The 18,688-nt window shown below is 35.1% G+C and overlaps 1 protein-coding gene across 5 annotated transcripts in view; it reads right to left on the reverse strand.

The window, feature by feature from the left end:
- IQCM (IQ motif containing M) overlaps positions 1–18,688 on the reverse strand; it is a 646,606-nt gene that overhangs the window by 365,456 nt on the left and 262,462 nt on the right. For all 5 annotated transcript variants that reach the window (XR_010120562.1, XR_008657267.2, XR_008657268.1 and 2 more), the window contains 2 exons: positions 11,414–11,558; positions 6,739–6,873 (listed from right to left, as the gene is read on the reverse strand). Coding sequence is in view for 2 of the 5 variants with exons in the window: in XM_063638261.1 (XP_063494331.1) it covers positions 6,739–6,873; positions 11,414–11,558 (280 nt within the window). In the remaining 3 variants the exon portion in view is untranslated. The remainder of the gene's footprint in view (positions 1–6,738; positions 6,874–11,413; positions 11,559–18,688) is intronic.

An 18,688-nucleotide genomic window follows, 5' to 3' on the forward strand; every position in this document is an offset into this window, starting at 1 on the left:
TTGTCTAGGGCTCCTCACAAAAAATGAACTTATCATCGTTGTTGAATTTTTTGATTATCTTAATTGCAGAAAATGAACTAAAAGTTCTATTTACATGTTGGAAAAATAGGGGAAAACCTTCAAAGTTCACATTTCTAAAGGCTAGACAGAAGCATAAGTAGATAATATACACCCACAATTTATTATTTTCTTTACTTTTTGATATGCTATTCTCTTATTATTAGTTTCATTTATTGGAATTTAAATGAATATCAAGTAATGGTTTTCATGTTTGCATATTCTGCAGCTTTTAAGATCTGCCTACACACGTAGCCTGAAGTTGCTTCATTCTCCCAAAGTAAGATTTTTAGACAAAAATCATGTCCTCAGTCACAAATTTTTTTGTTACCATAGTGATAAGAATAAAGAATGAAAAAAAAAAAAGCCAAAAATACCTGAAGACAGTTTTAGAAATGTGACCCACTTGGTGTCGTACACTAAAGTAGTTAATCAATTGAATTAGTTACATATGCATTCAGGTGAAATATTCTACTGGATGAAAAAATGCGTAGGTTGCACATCTGGAGCTATTATACACAATCAAAGAAGTCAGTATGAATGAAGATGATAGACAATCTAAAATGCATAAAATCAAATTCTTTTAAGAATAGAATATATACCAGAAGCAAATAGGAATCCATTAATTTAGCTCCTTTTTGTATCAATTTTCTGTTGTGTTTTCATTATTTTAGAATATCTCCTCCATTTTAAATCAAATCTTCTTATGCATCAAAAAGTGTTGTAGCTGGATGGAGCAATATAATTAGACATATATTTAAAATCACGTTGGAGTGGACCCTTTCTGTAAAGGAAAGTTTCCCAATCTTATGCATTATAATAAAAATATGCTTTTAAATTAACTTTTCTTTTGAAAATTTTAGTTTAAATAAGAATCTTAACAGACACAATCATCTACAGAAAAATCTAACATATTGCAAGGCATTAAGCTAGTCTGGGAAACATGAATAAAAGGCAGCTCTTGCTATCAAGAATGTTTTAATCATCTATCTAATTATGTTTTTATAACATTGATTTTTAAAATGTCTGCACATAGTAGAATGGAAAAAGCATTCACCTTAACTTGAAGAGAGCAAAATTAAAGTTCCAGCTCTATCAGTGAGCTTAGAAAAGTCTGTTTCTAAGCCTCAGTTCTCCCATCCATAAAATATGTATAAACGAGTATATCCCCTCCTCCAGCATATAGATCATTATGATAATCAAAAGAGATGATATGGGTAGAAACCAACTGATGACATTCAGTATAAAATCTCTGTTAAAATGAGTCATTATACAATTTTGTTTAATATTTAAACATTTTCAAAATGAAGATAATTATAAAAGTTTATTTTCATAATTAAGAATATGTAAGAATTATTTATGAATAATAGCAAACTTTTATTGTACACTTACAATGGATCACATATTTTACATAATTATTTCATTTAAGCCTCACAACAGTCCAGTGACTTAGATATTATCTTCCTTTTACAGCTGAAAAAAGTGGGGTATAGAAGGAATAAATAACTTGTCCAAAGACAGCTAGAAAGTGGTAGAGCAGGGAATTAAGCCCAGGCAAGCTAACCCCAGAGCCATGCTCTAAATCTAAGCCATTATGATATACTCAAATAATGAATAGAGAAAAATACCCCTATGAAACTGTTAATTTGAAAAAAATACACATTCTAAATTACTAACACTAGCCACATACGTGTTTTAACTACTTGATTAGTTATATTTTGCTGCATTTAATTTTTTAATTTTATTATTATAAGAGAAACGAAAACAAATGTATAACAATAAATACATTATAGAACATCCATATGGCAGATTACTACTCTGTCAAAAATAACACTGTAAAACTCATTTATAGCTTTGAAACTGATGAGTATTGTTAAACAAAAACAATATGTTCAAACTATACATGGAAAATCCGGATTTTCATGAAATAATGTCATATTGACAGAAAAACAGAGAGATAAATAGTAAATGTTAACAATTGCTCTGTCTTCAAAATTTTATATATTTCTATATTTTCCAAATTTTCTATAATAAAACATTAAATACTTTTGTCATTAAGAAAAAGTCACTTAACCTAAACTGAAGCACAAAGTGATGTAGATGCTTCTACAAATAGATGAACAAATATTTATCAAAGTCTAAAAAATTGTTCCAGGTACTAGGATACAGCAGTGGCAAAACAAAGTCCATAGGTAAAGAATTGTTTAAATTTGCACTAAGAATGAAAGAAGAGAACTCCAAACATATAATGAAGCATCCATCTTTACATTCTGATTTACTCACACCTTTGTACTAGTATGTGAGCCTTTTCTTTAGATTAAAAAAAGATCCTGAAATGTTTGTTTCACTTCCCTACCATCTCTTCTCAATTACATTGTGGAGACATTATCTCTAAACACAGTAGAAAGCCAGAGCATGAGTATATAAATAGAAAGAAAAGCTAACAAACAAAAATCAGTTGCATTTCTCTACATTAACAAAAAATTATCTGAAAAAGAAATTAAGAAAACAATTCCCTTTGCAATCGCATCAAAGAAAATACATTATTTAGTAATAAATTTAACCCAAGAGGCAAAAGATCTGTACCCTGAAAACCATAAGACACTAATGAAATAAATTGAAGGCACAAATAATTGAAAAGATATATTGTGTTCATGAATTAGACTTTATATTGTTAATATACCTATACTACTCAAAATGACCTATTGATTCAATTCGATCCCTAAAAAAATTCCAATGGTATTTTATAAAAAACAAACCTAAATTACATGAAACTATAAAAGTTCCTGAATAGCTAAATAAACCTTGAGAAAGAAAAACAAAGCTAGTGGCATCACCTTTCCTGATTTCAACCTATATTAAAAAGCTATCGTATTCAAAACAGTATGATACAGGCATAAAAACAGACAAATAGAACAATGGAACAGAATAGAGAGCCCAGAAGTAAACCCATGCATTTATATGCAACTAATTTTTGACAAGGGTGGCAAGAATACACAGTAGGGAAAGGATAGTTTTTACAATAAATGGTGTTGGGCAAACTTGATAACCACATGCAAAAGAATAAAATCTGATGTTTATTTAACACCATATTTAAAAATTAACTTGACATGGATTAAAGACTTAAATGTAAAGTCTGAAGCCACAAAACTTCTAGAACAAAACAGGGGAAAAACACTGTGATGGCAATATTGGCTATTTTTTTTATTAATATGACCCCAAAAGCACAGGTGACAGAAGCAAAAACAAAGAAACAAACAAAAAACAGTTGGGCACAGTGGCATGTGCCTGTAGTCCCAGCCATTTGGGAGCTTGAGCAGGAGGATCACTTGAGACCAGGAGTCCAAAACTAGCCTAAGCAACTTAGATCCCAGTCTCTATCATAAAAAGTAAAAATAATTTTTAAAAAACAAGTGGGACTACATCAAACTAAAATGCTTATGCACAGCAGAGGAAACACAATCAACAAAATGAAAAGAGAACCTATAGAATGGGAGAAAATATTTGCAAACCATATGTCTAATAAAGGATTAATATCCAAAATAAATGATAAACATAAAACTTAATAGCAAAAATCCCCAAATAACTCAATTCAAAAATGGCCAACAAACCTCCATAAACATTTTTCCAAAGAAGATATGCAAATGGCCAACAGGTATATCATCATCAGGGAAATGCAAGTCAAAACAACAGTGAGATATTGCCTCACATCTAGTATGATAGCTATTATTAAAAAGACAAGAGATAGCAAGTATTGGTGAAGAGGTGGAGAAAAGGGGACCTTTGTACACTGTTGGTAGAATATAGATTGGTATACACATTATGTAAAATACTATGGAATTTCCTTAAACGATTAAAAATAGAACTACCATAAGATCCAACAATCCTACTACTGGGTATATATCCAAATAAATGAAATCAGTTTGTTAAAGAGATAGCTGTACCTACATTGTAGCATTATTCACAATAGCCAAGATAAGAAAGCAACCTAAGTGCCTGTCAACAAATGAATGGACAAAAAAAAAGTGGTATTTTTTTATTATTATTATACTTTAAGTTCTAGGGTACATGTGCACAACGTGCAGGTTTGTTACATATGTATACATGTGCCATGTTGGTGTGTTGCACCCATTAACTGGTTATTTACATTTACATTAGGTATATCTCCTAATGCTATCCCTCCCCCCTCCCCCAACCCCACGACAGGCCCTGGTGTGTGATGTTCCCCACCCTACGTCCAAGTGTTCTCATTGTTCAATTCTCACCTATGAGTGAGAACATGTGGTGTCTGGTTTTCTGTCCTTGCGATAGTTTGCTGAGAATGATGGTTTCCAGCTTCAACCATGTCCCTGCAAAGGACATGAACTCATCCTTTTTTATGGCTGCATAGTATTCCATGGTGTAGATGTGCCACATTTTCTTAATCTAGTCTATCATTGATGGACATTTAGGTTGGTTCCACGTCTTTGCTATTGTGAATAGTGCCACAATAAACATACATGTGCATGTGTCTTTATAGCAACATGATTTATAATCCTTTGAGTATATACCAAGTAATGGGATGGCTGGGTCAAATGGTATTTCTAGTTCTAGATCCTTGAGGAATTGCCACACTGTCTTCCACAATGGTTGAACTAGTTTACAGTCCCACCAACAGTGTAAAATTATTCCTATTTCTCTACATCCTCTCCAGCACCTGTTGTTTCCTGACTTTTTAATGATCACCATTCTAACTGATGTGAGATGGTATCTCATTGTGGTTTCGATTTGCATTTCTCTGATGGCCAGTGATGATGAGCATTTTTTTAAGTGTCTTTTGGCTGCATAAATGTCTTCTTTTGAGAAGTGTCTGCTCATATCCTTCACCCACTTTTCGATGGGGTTGTTTGTTTTTTCTTGTAAGTTTGTTTGAGTTCCTTGTAGATTCTGGATATTAGCCCTTTGTCAGATGAGTAGATTGCAAAAATTTTCTCCCATTCTGTAGGTTGCCTGTTCACTCTGATGGTAGTTTCTTTTGCTGTGCAGAAGCTCTTTAGTTTAATTAGATCCCACTTGTCCATTTTGGCTTTTGTTGCCATTGCTTTTGGTGTTTTAGACATGAAGTCCTTGCCCATGCCTATGTCCTGAATGGTATTGCCTAGGTTTTCTTCTAGGGTTTTTATGGTTTTAGGTCTAACATTTAAGTCTTAAATCCATCTTGAATTAATTTTTGTATAAGGTGTAAGGAAGGGATCCAGTTTCAGCTTTCTACATATGGCTATCCAGTTTTCCCAGCACCATTTATTAAATAGGGAATCCTTTCCCCATTTCTTGTTTTTGTCAGGTTTGTCAAAGATCAGATGGTTGTAGATGTGTGGTATTATTTCTGAGGGTTCTGTTCTGTTCCACTGGTCTATATCTCTGTTTTGGTACCAGTACCATGCTGTTTTGGTTACTGTAGCCTTGTACTATAGTTTGAAGTCAGGTAGCATGATGCCTCCAACTTTGTTAAAAAGTGGTATTATACACAATGGAATGGTGTTCAGCCTTTAAAAATAAGGCAATTTTGTCATTTGTCACAATAAAGATGAACTTGGAAGACATTATGTTAAGTTAAATAAGCCAGATATGGAAACACAAATACTGTGTAGTCTCACTTATATGTGGAATCTATAAAAGTTGATATAAAAGCATAGAGTTGGATGGCAGTTGCCAGGGCTGAGGGCCGGAGGGAATTAAGGAGATGTTAGTCAAAACATACAAATTTTTTGTCTTTCAGTTTGAAAGACAAATAAGTTCTGGGGATCTAATGTACAGCATGGTGACTGTAGTTAATACTGTATTGATTACCCGAAATTAGCTAGAAGAATAGTTCTTATGTGTCCTCACCATACACTCACACTTACATACAAAAACGGTGACTATGGATGGTGATGGATATATTGATTAATTTGATTGTGGTAGTCATTACACAATGCATATGTATCTCAAATCATCACATTACATCTTTAATATAAATCATTTTAATTTGTCAATTATACTTTGACAAAGCTGGGGAAAAAAAGAAAGAAAAGCTGAAAAGAATCTTAAAATATTAAAGGAAAATTCTTGGAGATTTTTTCATGCTTTTGTGACAATTTACATCCCCTTATTAGTCTTTAGTGTAGAGAGAAATCTTGCTCAATTTAACTTATTAAATATTCTCATAAACAATATTTTTTCATGTATTATTCAGAAAAGAAATGCTTTTCTGTGAAAGTCTATTATATTGAAATAGATTACAATGTTTATACATTTTAACTTGACCGTGTTCTCCAACACCAAATCTAACTATGCAGGAGAAAGCCTCCTAGCATCAGTATTTAAAATACGATGGTTTAAAATATACTCAGCTTGATGTAACTTATTTTATATCCAACAATACTTAAAAACTATAGAAATGAAAACCACCTCTTCCATCTTCCTCCAAAAAAACCTGTATTGTATTAACTTCTTTTAGCCTACTTTTCAAACATTTTCCTTCACAAATATTAAGATCAGATACAAAGAAATTTGAGGGAAAGGACTTATATAAAAAATTTAGTGAAAGTAAAGAAAGGAATGAAGAAAGGAAGAGAACAACTAAGGAAAGTTGGGAAAGAGAAAAGAAAGAAGTTGAAAGGAAAAGAAGGGGGAAACAAAAAGAAATGAGAAACTACTCACCTTGATGGACCAGGTCCCAAGTATCATCAATTTGTTTCTGAGATGGGAAATGACCACAGTCACTGAAGAAACTGGGGAGCTCACTTCTTTCAATTTTTGGCCAATCTTCCCTCTTAGCAAACATTATTTCATAGACTAAAAGGACAAAAATGTAAAAGAAAATATTTTTTTAAACAATACATCAAGTAAAAACTTTAACTCTAGCTTTATTTTCCTGTCTACCAGTAAGTCTCCATGATTAGTCTAGCACTATGTCAACCTTCTGGCAAAGGTTAGAAGGAAGTGGGCATGTTTCTCTCTCCTCAAATTCCATAGTAGTGAAATTTTTACTTGATTTTCCAAAATGAATACTGGCATCTTCTATACTGGCTTCATGACAATTGACCATAAATCCTATAATTTCAACTCAACCATGTCATAAGACAGTTTTTATGTCAGGACTTCTGAGGACCTGACACCTACTGATCCATTTCACTCTTCATTGTTTATTAGCTGCTCTACTTTTTTCATCTCTTTTTGGCTTTTACTCACATTCTAACTACTTAAATCGGTAATTCCACTTTTGATGGCTTATTCTGTTTCTAAAATTGGCCCCTAATTGGGAGCCATGTCTACTTTTTGCTCACTAACTTCATGTATTTCTACTTTCACATTTAAGATACTTTGTCACTCCTGGCTCAAGACTACCACAGAAAACCACTCATTTGGGCCACCTATCACTTATCTCCCATACTTGACTTTAGAAAGGAGTTAGATAATGAGCAAAAAAATTGATGCATACATTTTATAAGTGTAGTTTTCCATAAATAATTTCCTTTTTTCTTTTTTCAAAAAAGTGACACTGAGTTTCTACTTTGAAATATGTTACATTTAACCCCATGAATTGTATAATTGTATCCTGTAAATGTTGATTGTATAAGTCAACATTTATAGGATGTCAGGGACTGCTCAAATACAGGTTTAGCTCTGGCTGCCAATGGCAAAGGGCACCAAGGTGGTTTCTAACAGAAGTTACATCATCCTGGCACTCAATCACATGGATTTCAGTTTTTCTATTCATTCATTCATTTAGTTGAGGGAGATAGCTATGAGACATCAACAGATTCAAGACATATTTAGTGATTGTCTAAATATGAATAGCTATTTGAGATCCTAAAACACAGCAGTAAAATAAATGAAAATGTATATTTAGTGTATTTATGGCTATTTGTCTCTTTTGAAATAAGCAAACTAGAGCAGTTTCTTTCAGTGCCCCATCCATGTCTCCTTGTCCCTTACTTCTATGCATGCTAAGTTGACTTTCAATTGCCAGCATCTGCATTCCATTGCCTAAGGGCTCCCTCTGGCTACAGGCCTTCACTCAACCCATCTATGTACCAAGCAGTGGGCCTCAACCACTGACTCAGGCAAGTTGGTTGGTAAAGACCCAGCACTCAAGGCAAGTTGTTTACACTGTTTTTTCTGAGTTCCCTAGAGGGTTTAAGCTTCAGTTGTCCATGTAGTAATTTGCTTGATATTGCACTCTTTTTTGACTCCTTTCCCTTCTGTCTCCTTTCTCCATTCCATTAACAGTATTGCCTAGGATTAACTCCCAAGCAAATTAGTTGTATTTGAATTATTGTCTCAGGATCTGATTCTAAACTAAAACAAAAAGAATATCACCTTTTACTTTTGTGATTAAGTAAATGTATTTCTCCTTGAAAAAGTATATAGACCTTTATTAGTTTCTCCTTGAATTAATCATTGTATATGTTTCTCACAAGATAATATTGATATACCTATTAATATCATGACTTTGAAATTGTATAATTGATAACAGTGCCCTTAACCTGTATATTATGCCCTATGAGCAAACTTTCAGCAACATGCAAGGAGAATTAATATTCAAGGATGACATATTTAGTGTAAATATAAAATTTAAATCACGAAAATTAATGAAATTTTCTGATCATTGAAAGATGCTTAAAAAGTGTATAGGTATCTGCCAAATGTCACCCAAATAGCCACCAACAAATGGAAAGGATGAAGAATTTTCTAAGTAACATGAAGACAAATTAGAACTTGCAAATTCTATCTCTATTGAGTTACTTTACCCCTCAATGTAAATGGATGCTCTGGTTGGTAATTCTTTAAATTATTCATTTACCAATTTCTGTTCTACTGTTCCGCTCCTATGTTGAACAGACCACCATCTGTCCTAGCTGGACTCCTTTATTCTGTTTTTGCCACATGTGAGCCTATTCTCAACAAAATTACCAGAGTGATGTCTGCAACACAAGTTGCTTCATAGTCTGCTGTCCCCAATCCTCCAATGGCTTCCCAGTTCTCTCAAGGTAAAATGCAATGGTCTATAAAGCTTGACATAACCTGTGCTCCCCACTAGCTTTCCAATTTCATTGTGCTCTGCTCTCCAGTCACAAACTTCTTTCCAGTAATACTAGTCTCCTGGCTTTCTCCAAGACTAGCCACCTCCAAATTAAGGCCTTTGTGCTTGCTGCTCCCTCTGCTTAGAACCTTCTTCCCCCATAGTCCACCTGGCTTATCCCTCACTATCTATAAGACTTTTACTCAAAAAGCTTCTCAGCTAGAAAGCATCAGAGTCCAGCCTGGAAAACAGAAATCACATTATTTTTTTTCAAACTGAGGGGTATTTTAGGATGCAAAAATATTGAAATCTGCATTACAAATTGAGAAGGAGAAACCATGGAAAGAAAGTAAAGCTACGAAAAATAAGCAACATTCCATAACGTTAAAAAATCAATTTAGTGATAGTTTGGGGTATGAAGAGAAGACTAATTGACTAAAATAGTAGGAGCATTTTGGAAAGGATATGTGATTTGGAAGTCAGCAGCTAAAAATTAAAGTGGATGGAAAAGAAAATGTGGTCAGTGTAATAACTGTAAAGTTTTAGTATATATTTTGATAAGTATTATAAAATCAGTATATTCATATCAGATTATATAATATAAACTACTATTCATAAAAAGTACTAAGATCTTCCTGAATTTTCTGCTAGTGGTATGGAGAGTTTATGGGCAAAAGTCTTAAAATCTGACTCTCACTCTCTGTCTCTCTCGGTTCTGTAAGTAAAAGGAGTCCAAGTAGCTTCTTAATGGGAGAAGGATCTTCTCTATCTCTGCCTCTCTCTCTCTTTCTTCTCGCTTTCTCATTCTTTCTTCTTCCTGTCTTCTGATCTCTCCAACACTTTGCTGCTTTCTGCTGTTTTCTCTAGAAACCAGGCTGTTGGGCTGGGCTGGATGAATTGATCTAGTGACCTCTGACTTATACAGAACACTCTTTCTGTCTTTTCTCTTTCTCCTCTCTCTGACTTCTTCCTCCCTCTACCTCTAGCCACAGAAAAGAAACTATTCTAACTCAAAGAGTTCTGGTTATCTGCAAATAGCTTTTAGCACATAATTTCATCATAACTTCATGAAAACTATCATTTTAACAAATATTTTTGAGCCCTTCTTAGAAACCAGGCATTTGCTAGATAGTGAATATTTACTGATAAATATAACAGACATAATCCCTTTCTTCATGGAACTTACAGTCTTAAATGTAAAATATATACTATATGACTAGCTGAGACTACCAACATTTTCACATTTTTACCTTATAAAGCAGTAAGACAATGATTCCAATTAAATATAATTTAGTTGTATCATTTTTTTAGTCAAGAAACTGGCTCTAATAATCTATCCTAATCCTAAGCAATACTGACTTCATTAAATATAAATATAAATTGGGATCTCTGAAAATTAAGATATAAATGAGATAATTTGTTCTATGAATAGAATTCTAACACTAATAAGCAATGTGTTGTGTTTTTGTTTTTGTTTTTGAGACAGAGTCTTGCTGTCGCCCAGGCTGGAGTGCAGTGGCACGATCTCGGCTCACTGCAGGCTCTGCCCCCCGGGGTTCACGCCATTCTCCTGCCTCAGCCTCCCGAGTAGCTGGGACTACAGGCACCCGCCACCACGCCCGGCTAATTTTTTGTATTTTTAGTAGAGACGGGGTTTCAGCGTGTTAGCCAGGATGGTCTCGATCTCCTGACCTCGTGATCCGCCCGCCTCAGCCTCCCAAAGTGAAGCAATGTGTTGTTTAGTATGCTCGGTGTCCATTAACTATTATTCTGGTATAAATACTTAATTTTCCTTTGTGCAGCTACCCCTCCTCCAATGAACACAGTTTCTGTGCAACTCTCAAGCAAGATTCCCTACCCACCCACGGCAAAGTGTTGGATTTATGACTCAAGCTATACATATCAGTTGCTGTCTCCCTGGAATATGAATTTAAAGCATAGCAACAAAGAGTCTTTAAGTGGTAGGGGCTTATCTATCCCCCAGAGGCAAATTGAGATTATCCCTTATTTCCTGCTCCCTAGATCTCTGAAGCAGTTGTGTTTCATATTCAGTCTGAAATCTAATTGTTTTACTATCTTTGCAATATTCTCCTGTTAAATTTCCTTTTTGCTTTGGTTAGCTAGAATGAGTTTTCTGTTACTTGCAGAAGATCCAAATAAATTAATTCAAATATAACTTAAAATGCAAATTGCTTATAGCAATATAAAATATAATCTACCTTTGCTTTCTACAGGTAATTATATTTAAAATTCCAATGGTTAAATTAACTCCAAACTTAAATTCAAACCAGAAGTGTCTGCATCACTTACATTTTTTTCGGTCCATCCATTCCTCTAGCTCTGCTAAGTTGACAATTTGTCTTGTCCTCCAAAGACCATGTCGATATCTAACACGGTGGATTAGTCTGCCATACATGTTAATAACTGCTTTCATATCTGGTCCATGATCCAAAGCCTACAAAGACAGAAAAGTTCCTTATATATTTCTGGTATTTACATTTAATTTGATTTTGCCTCTTTCATTTAGTCTATTTCACCTAGTTTCTTAGATTCTAGGTGTATTTATTGTTTATTGCCTAGGTTGGCTAAATATATGCATTGTAGAGTAACATAATCTCCCTGAAGTTCAGAGATTTCCGTTATGAATTGCTTTGTCATTATATATTCATACTTCCCATAGAATAGAGCTTCCAATATTGGCTTCCTTCACAGACACTTCCTATACTTGTGTCCAGATTTCTATAATATGTAGCCCACTCTGCCAGAAACGATGTAGTCTTATTAAGGTATTATTCTGTTATAAATTATTCTTGTCTAAGCAGTCCACTCTGGGTGCTCAAATCTTTGTCTCTTACTTCCTTTGGAAATTGTATTCATGTCCTTTACCTATTTTTTCCTGGGCTTTTTAAGGTTTATTTGTTGTTGTTGATATCTAAAAATCTCTTTGAATATTCGAGAAATTAACCCTTTTCAGCGTATGTGCAAATTTTGTTTTATTAGTTTACCTGTGACTACATTCTTCTGTGTATGCATTTTCAACATTCCACCAGAACAGTTTTTTATTACAGTTTTAAATATTTACCTATTTCAAATTTGTTTTCTCTTTTCTAAAGAGCCATTCCCTTTTAGTTAACAAGTCAATTATTTTTACATTTTACATTTTATGGCTTATTAATGTCTCTATATATCTTTATTAATTCCTTTCTAAATAATGTTTAGATTTATTTTCCTGTTCTTGACTTCTTAAAGGCTTAATTTTTTAAATTTTCATTATTTCTTGTTTGTTTAGGAATGTGTTTACATCTACACATTTTTCGCTGAGTTGGCTTTCCTTTTCTCTGTTTTGCATACCATATTATAAATGAAAAAACTGAAGCAGAAAATCTTTAAATAACTTTCCCAAGGCCCCATAGCCAGTAAATTGTATCACTGGTTTTGAAACTAGCATAGAGGCATTCCAGAGCCCACTTAATTATACTCTACATTCCTTTTAATTTAGTGTTTTCATCCTTTTTTTTTCTTGAGACAGAGTCTCGGTCTGTTACCAGGCTGGAGTGCACCTTCTGCCTCCTGGGTTCAAGCGATTCTCATGCCTCAGCCTCTGGAGTAGCTGGGACTACAGGCACTCACCATAATGACCTGCTAATTTCTGTATTTTTGTAGAGGTGGGGTTTCACCATGTTAGCCAGGATGGTCTCGATCTCCTGACCTCATGATCTGCCCACCTCGGCCTCCCAAAGTGCTGGGATTACAGGCATGAGCCACCGTACCTGGCCGTGTTTTCATCCATTCTACAATATTTTTGTTTGTTTCTTTCCTAGCATATTTCATATTACGCATTAATTTTTTCTTTTCTTCTCTTTCTTTTTTTTTTTTTTTTGAGAAGTTTCCCTCTGTCACCCAGGCTGGAGTACAGTGGTGCAATCTCAGCTCACTGCAAGCTCCACCTCCCGGGTTCACGCCATTCTCCTGCCTCAGCCCCCTGAGTAGCTGGGACTACAGGCACCCGCCACCATGCCTGGCTAATTTTTTGTATTTTTAGTAGAGACGGGGTTTCACCATGTTAGCCAGGATGGTCTCGATCTCCTGACCTCATGATCCACCCGCCTCGGCCTCCCAAAGTGCCGGGATTACAGGCGTTAGCCACCGTACCCGGCCTATATTACACATTATTTTTCTTGTTTCTGTCATGTTATTTTCTTTTTATGTGAAATAATATTTTTTGTTTATTTGAATGAAAATAAATTAGCATAATTTTATTACCCTCCTCTTCTCCTTTCTCCTTCCATCTAATAGCAGATTCTGGATGTTTGCTAATGTCTCTCAACATTTAATAACATTTTTCAACGTGTATTTTTAATCTGCCTTTTGTTCAATAGGATTTTGTCTTTTAAAAAAATAATAAATTGGTCACACTTTTGGCACATTCCCTACATATGAATCTTAGTGGGAGGCAGAACTCACTTCCCACAATTTGAAGCCAAAAGTCAGATGCTCATGACTCATACCTCTTCTGTTGCTAGGATACACACACGTGAACTTCATCCATTATCTCCACCAATCCCAAACTTTGAATGGAAACAAATAATGCTTTTAAGAGTGAAACAGTGGGAAATCTATTTGTGTGATAGAGTAACTGTAGTACCAATATACATTTTTCAAGGGCAGCATTTGTGAAGTCAGGAACACCCAGGATTCAGTGTCTGCATCAGACTCTTTCTGTATAGGATCTGGCTGGATTTCTGGGAGCTACCCAGCCTTTACTATTCCTTTATGTTTCTGAACTTAGTTCTCTAGACCTCTGTACAATATCCTATTCAATATCTTTCTGCTTAAATCTGTAAGTGGATTTCTTTTGCTTATAATTAAGAATCAAGCAGCTTTTTTATTGTATCTTTAAAACCTGAATAGAAAAGTTCCCTCTTGGAATGTGCTACTTGGACAGATGATGTTTCTGAGAAAAGGAAGGGCATTGGGCAACCACCGACTTCAGTTTGAGTACCTTTTCCTCTGAATGTAATAACTCTTTTGGGGAACACAACCTATCTTGTAAGGGAGCCCTTTTCAGATCTCAGGCATTTGGAAGGTTACCTAGGGCGTTTCATGGTTAGGAAGTTGAGCCAGAGAAAATGACAATGGTCCATCCATGTGTTTTTTATTACAGGGAGTGTCCCTCCCAGCCTTTTGCATGGAAATATGCTTCAGCTATTGTGCTAGTACATTTCAGTATGTAAATCTTTCACTGTAAGTCTAAATATTTCTCAAGGTAGAATTTATCAGAAAAAAAGTACAAATTTCTACTTACAACAGCAATATTGCAATATAAAGAGTTATTGTAAATTACTGATTATAATATTCCAATTTCTGTTATCTTAATGGACAAGTGTATTATACTTATCAACATTTAATAAAATTTTCCAGTATTTATTTCAGTTTGCTTTTGCTTGATATGGTTATGTCTTTTTTTTTTCTTAAGTAATTTATTCATTGTTTGGAGAATTCCGCCATCATATGACACTTAGTAGGACTTAATTTCCATTGGTGTGTTTCTTATCAGTTTGTAAGAGATTTTTATATGTTAGGCTTTTTTAAACTTTATGTCATATTTCAGCAATTATTTTGCCAGTTTGACTTTTAACTTTGAAAAAGGATTCTATAGACCTATAAGAAGATATCTTGACCACGTTTGTTGATTGAAGTCCCACCTTGTCTAAGCATTTAGGTATGAAAATATCAAAAAAAATTTATTCAAAAGCCTTATAAAAACAAAAGGGAAAATGTTTTTAAAACAGCTAAACCTATACACAGTGAAATAAAAATTGAACATTCTAAATAGTTATCTCAATTGCATACACATAAACACACACTTACAAATATACAAGCCACAAATACCATTAAGTGTGAATCTTATATTCACTTCCCCGTCCACTAAGAAACTAGTGAAGACCTTATCCATGCATAGCTACTGGACATGCGTCTCTCCTAGGTTTGGTTCCTCTTGCCCTCTTTCAGGCCTCTCCTCTGTGTCACTGTTGCTTGCTGTACTCATCTTGATCTGAGTCAAAGAGATTATTTTTACTACTACCTGAAGGATATGCCTCAATCACTCTATGTCTAATTGCTCAGTATAGAAACTGTTAAATAAACATTCTCAGTCAACTTTATCATGAAATATAAATAAAAATATATTGTTTTCCCCCAGTGTACTCTGAAAAATGTTAAATAGCAGCTCCTGATTGCCATAGAAAGGGTGCCTCTCTATAGGCCGTGGTTCTTGGCTTCATGTCTCTGATGTGAGCTCACCTGGATTAGCTCTATTAGCGTCAGGTGGGAGTATTATCTAGCCTTGGCTTTCAGCAGGAAACTCCAATGTCCATGTTGAGCCTGACCTGAGAAAAGACTCCACCATTTGCAATAATTGGACACTTCTGGTACCAGAATGGCCTTGTTTTATAGTGCTCTGGAGCTAGACACCCTTATGTTTGATTCTCAAAATTCATTCTCAACTATGTCACTTGCAAGATGTCCAATTTTGGGTAATTATATCTCCATGCCTCATTTTTCATAATTACTAAAGAAAATTATACACCCTGGAGAAATGATACTACTACAATTCTTGATCACCAACATCAGTGGGGTTCTCAAAGTGGCCTGGAATTTCATGCATGCTTTTTAAGGCATCTCTCTGCCATTTTCTGTATTACCTCAATCTCCTCAAACATTCAAACCCATCTAAATGCTTACTCTCACCAAATGGCCTAATTCCTTACTTCACAAAGGCAGAAAAAACAATTAGTTTATTGCAACCCCAACTTCTCACCAGCAAGTCTAAACACTTAGCTGCATCTACACATCTTCTTCTCCTGCAACAATGGAGAAATATGTTTCCTCTCACTTAACGCTAATCTTGTCAAGTAAATTAGAAATCCACCCCCTCCAATCTCCTTAAAGGCCTTATAATATGGATTATCTTCATCTTTCTTGTATTGACAACCTTTCCCTCTTACTGGCTTCTTCCAATGAGCATTTAAGCATACATAAATATTTTTTATCTTAAACTATCCTTCTCTAAACCTCATAGTGCCTCATTTTATCTACTGCAGATGTTTTCGCTGCATGAACTTACTGTTACTAAAGCCAGAAAATTCTGTCTAGCAGCATTGGAGACTATGGACCTAACCCTCTTCCTTGTACTGCCTTTCAAGTTCCTTGATCTAGCACATTCTGGTTTTCTTCTTACCTCTCTGGTTACTACTTTAGTGTTTATGGAATACTCATCCTCTGCTTCCCCTTGAACACCAACCAGTTTCTCTCAATCTTTCTTTTTATGATTCTCTCTTTACTCTATATAGTCTCCCTAGACAATGACACTGACTCTCATGGCTCCAGTTAGTATCAGTAACAATGATTCTCAAATCTATGGGTGGTGGCAGGTTTCAAGGAGGGCATCCTTGGTCAGGGAGCTGCATCAACATATTTAGAAGAGGTTTCTCAAATTTCAAATCCCTCCTGGCCCCAAAATGCTGTTATGTATCCTTCACTCTCTTGAAAATAATTTATTAAAAACATGTATTAGGCGCCCAGTATGGGCCAAGAATGTACAAGACCTTGTGAATAAAGATCAGGAAAGATAAAATTTCTGTTTTTAGGAGGTTGCATTTTAGTGAAAGGAGCAATAATCTAATAAACAAATATATATTAGGTGGTAGTAAGTGCCATGAAGAACAATAAAGTGTTTTAAAAGAGACAGGGAGTGATTAGAGAGTTATTTTGTACAGGTTAGGTATGGGGCAGCTTTTCAACAATGTGACAATGAGCAGAGACCTGAATGAAGTAAAGGAGCATCACCTGGGGGAAGAGCTTTCTCAGAAATATGATGAGATTCATTGCCAAAATGAGGTACTTTTATAGATGAGAGGGTTTTACATTCTTCTTCAGTGAAATAATTTAAGAACTACTGATGAATCCCAAGTCTTTCTATATGGCCCAATCTCCCTTCTGAATTTTGGACCCATATACTCAGCTGCTTCCCAGACAACTCAAGGATTTCCCACAGAATCTTTAAACTCAGTGTTGAAAATTGGACTCAGTGTTAAAAACACAGTGTTGAAAATTGGACTCTACCTTCGTTCCTTTCTTCTGCTCCCTCTTGCCTGCCCTTTCCCTTAAATTCTGCATTTCTCAACCTTACACTAGATTGCTCAAGACAAGACCCTGGAAATCATTCTTGACTCCACCCTCTTCTTTATCTCCAAATACAACCAAACCCAAAGTCCTATCAACTGTCCATTTCTCCATCACCACCATGCACTGGATTACTGAAAAAGCATGCTAGTTATTCTCCCTCCATTTTGTCACTCTCTCCTCCCAATCCATTGTCCAAAGTCAGTAATTTTTCAAAAATACAGATCTATTGGTGTCACTGATCTATTTTAAAGGCATCCATTCTCAGACACCAAGTATAAACTCCTTATTAAGGTTTCTAAGAACGTTATTAATCTGATTCCTACCTTCAGCTTCCTTTATTGCCATCGTCCTCCCAGCTATTCCCCAGCCCGTAAATGTAAATAGCTCACCTAAGCTCATTGATATTGTCTTTCCTGTGCCTCTCAGCCTCCCAGTATACCTGATAAAATAAAGCCTCACCCTCCAGATCTCAGTTTATTGGTCTTATCCAATTGCCACATCAAACACACTTGGGGTTAAATGGCCTTTCTAAATGCTCTAATGATACCTAAGACTTCTTTCAGTTGTCTGCATTGCTCACTAGACTATGTATGCTCTTCACACATCAGGCAGGAAATTGGACCCAGTATACGGTAACTATTATCAAATCAAAAAATACATACGTTATTGAATAAATGAACATAGGTCTCCAGGTACTTGTGTTAGCACACATGTTATGTAATGAAACTGTTCTATACAACAGGAGTCCCCAATCAACTGGTCTTTGGCCTGTTGGGAACCAGGCTGCACAGCAGGAGGTGAATGGTGGGTGAGCAAGCATTACTGCCGGAGCTCCTTCTGTCAGGTCAGTGGCAGCATTAGATTCTCATAGGAGCAAGAACCCTATTGTGAACTGCACATGCAAGGGATCCAGGTTGTGTGCCCTTAATGAGAATCTAATGCCTGATGATCTAAAGCAGAACAGTTTCATCCTGAAAACATCCCTGCCCCTGCTCTGGTCCATGGAAAAATTGTCTTCCACAAAACTGGTCTCTGGCGTCAAAAAGGTTGGGGATTGCTGCTATATACAAGGTGACCTGTCCTATAGGTTCATGAATAGGTTCAGATTTTGTTACTATTTCTGTTTTGTTCTTTTGAGATAATGATAGGAAATTCCTACTTTATCAAATTTTCAAAGAATTCTATAACGTCCAAAATATTGAAGACCATTGAGTTATTCTTATTGTAATATTGAAATTCAGATTCTCCAGGGCTGTTCCAAATTTATTGATTCAACAAATATTTATTAAAAGCCAATTTCAAACACTTTTGATTATTGTAGCTATCAACCATTCCTATGTCCTGGAATTTCAACATTTTTAGCCAATAGCAATGGAATATATTTAATTTAGTATTAAA

Source organism: Symphalangus syndactylus, chromosome 4 (genome assembly GCF_028878055.3).
Source record: "Symphalangus syndactylus isolate Jambi chromosome 4, NHGRI_mSymSyn1-v2.1_pri, whole genome shotgun sequence".
Taxonomy (NCBI): domain Eukaryota; kingdom Metazoa; phylum Chordata; class Mammalia; order Primates; family Hylobatidae; genus Symphalangus; species Symphalangus syndactylus.